Genomic DNA, 1,673 nt, shown 5'->3' with positions numbered 1-1,673 from the left:
ATTAAACCCTTTTACGCCATTACGTCATTTTATTTATTTATTTATTTCCTTTCCTCCTCCCCCCTCCCTTTTCTTCTCTGTTTTTGTCTCACATTGCATTACTACAGTACATTAAACTATGTTCTCAATCAGTTTAATTTATGTTTTGCACTTTATTAAAAATAACATTATATGATTACATTTAATTGAATGTAAATGTTAATGGCTATTTCTCTCTCTAACCAGTGCACCACGGCTGGTATACCAAAAACGCCGTGGTATGCGCTATCCTGTCTGTGGGATAGTGTATATAAAAGATCCCTTGCTACTAACAAAAAACATGTAGCAGGCTTCCTCGCTAAGACTGTAATGTCCAAAAATACCGAATGTTTGACATCCAATAGCCGATGATTAATGAATCAATGTGCTCTAGTTGTGTCGTTAAACATAACAACCTTTTTGTAAATGTTAATATGACTTTAATTATAGAGTTACCAATGCAAAGGTACCCACAACTATTATTATATTTACAAAACTGGTTAGTAGTCAAACAGGTATGTTTCTTAATACAGGTAAATTTGTATAACAACATATTTGAGTTAAGCAGCCATCTGAAAGAATGGGAGGGGAGAGAGAGAGAGAGAGAGATAGAGAGAGAGAGAGAGAGAGAGAGAGAGAGAGAGAGAGAGAGAGAGAGAGAGAGAGAGAGAGAGAGAGAGAGAGAGAGAGAGAGAGAGAGAGAGAGAGAGAGAGAGAGAGAAGAGATTTTAGATATACATGTATATAGTCCACTAAAGTATAATTTCATAAATAATTATTATCAGTTAGTGTACGTTAAACCGATTACTCACCTTGAGTAAAAAGAATTAACGTGAAACACACTCCAAGAAGCAAGCAAACCTTTCCGCCGGGCACCAGCAACATAATTATATCACCTTTCATTTACAACACCTATATTTTAAATCCTTAAATAATGTCATATATATATATATACAAAACATGGTCCAGTTTTTTTTAGCCCCATATTCTAACAGGTATTTCGTGAAACCAAAAGTAAATGTAGCACCATTGTGGTGGATACCTGTATTGAGAAATAATTACCAATTGATCCAGATATTTTTTATAGGTTTATTGATGAGAAAAAGAACAATACTGTCATGAGTAATCTCCCTTTTTATTATCGCGTTAAGTGTTTTAGATCAGTGAATTTTGCGTGCATTAATCAATAACGATAATGTCTAGGTGTTTATGGACGTCAGATCAAAAGATGAACGAACAACAAACTACCGTCATATTCTGTTTTTCTTTTATTAACTTTCGCCTGGAATAGTGATTTAAAATTATCTCACAAATAATCACTTTGTGAGTGTGAAATTATATGTTTTAATGCTTAGTTACCGTACGCAACTTATAAACAGAATGAATAAAATAAATAAAAAAGAAGAAAAAATAAAGAAGAAAGGAATAAAGAAGAAAGGAATAAAGCAGAAAGGAATAAAGCAGAAAGAAAGAAGAACAAAGTAAAGAAATGTTTTGATAACGACGATCTCAAAACATTTTAATTACGGTTAAATATGGCGTCAGACATACGATTAACGACCACAGTTTTGTTTTGTTTAAAGACACCACTAGAGCACATAGATTATTATTCATCGGCTATTGGATATCAAACCGTTGGTAATTATTATTATTAT

The 1,673-nt window shown here is 32.8% G+C and overlaps 1 protein-coding gene across 1 annotated transcript in view; it reads right to left on the bottom strand.

The window, feature by feature from the left end:
- LOC121373354 (disintegrin and metalloproteinase domain-containing protein 10-like) overlaps positions 1-1,041 on the bottom strand; it is a 34,825-nt gene extending 33,784 nt beyond the window's left edge. The window contains exon 1 of the mRNA XM_041499951.1: positions 831-1,041. Coding sequence (XP_041355885.1) covers positions 831-921 — 91 coding nt within the window. The 5' untranslated portion in view covers positions 922-1,041. The remainder of the gene's footprint in view (positions 1-830) is intronic.
- Between the last annotated feature and the right edge of the window lie 632 nt (positions 1,042-1,673).

The sequence above is a fragment of the Gigantopelta aegis genome, chromosome 5 (assembly GCF_016097555.1).
Source record: "Gigantopelta aegis isolate Gae_Host chromosome 5, Gae_host_genome, whole genome shotgun sequence".
NCBI lineage: Eukaryota > Metazoa > Mollusca > Gastropoda > Neomphalida > Peltospiridae > Gigantopelta > Gigantopelta aegis.
This window is presented reverse-complemented; position numbering and strand designations above follow the sequence as displayed.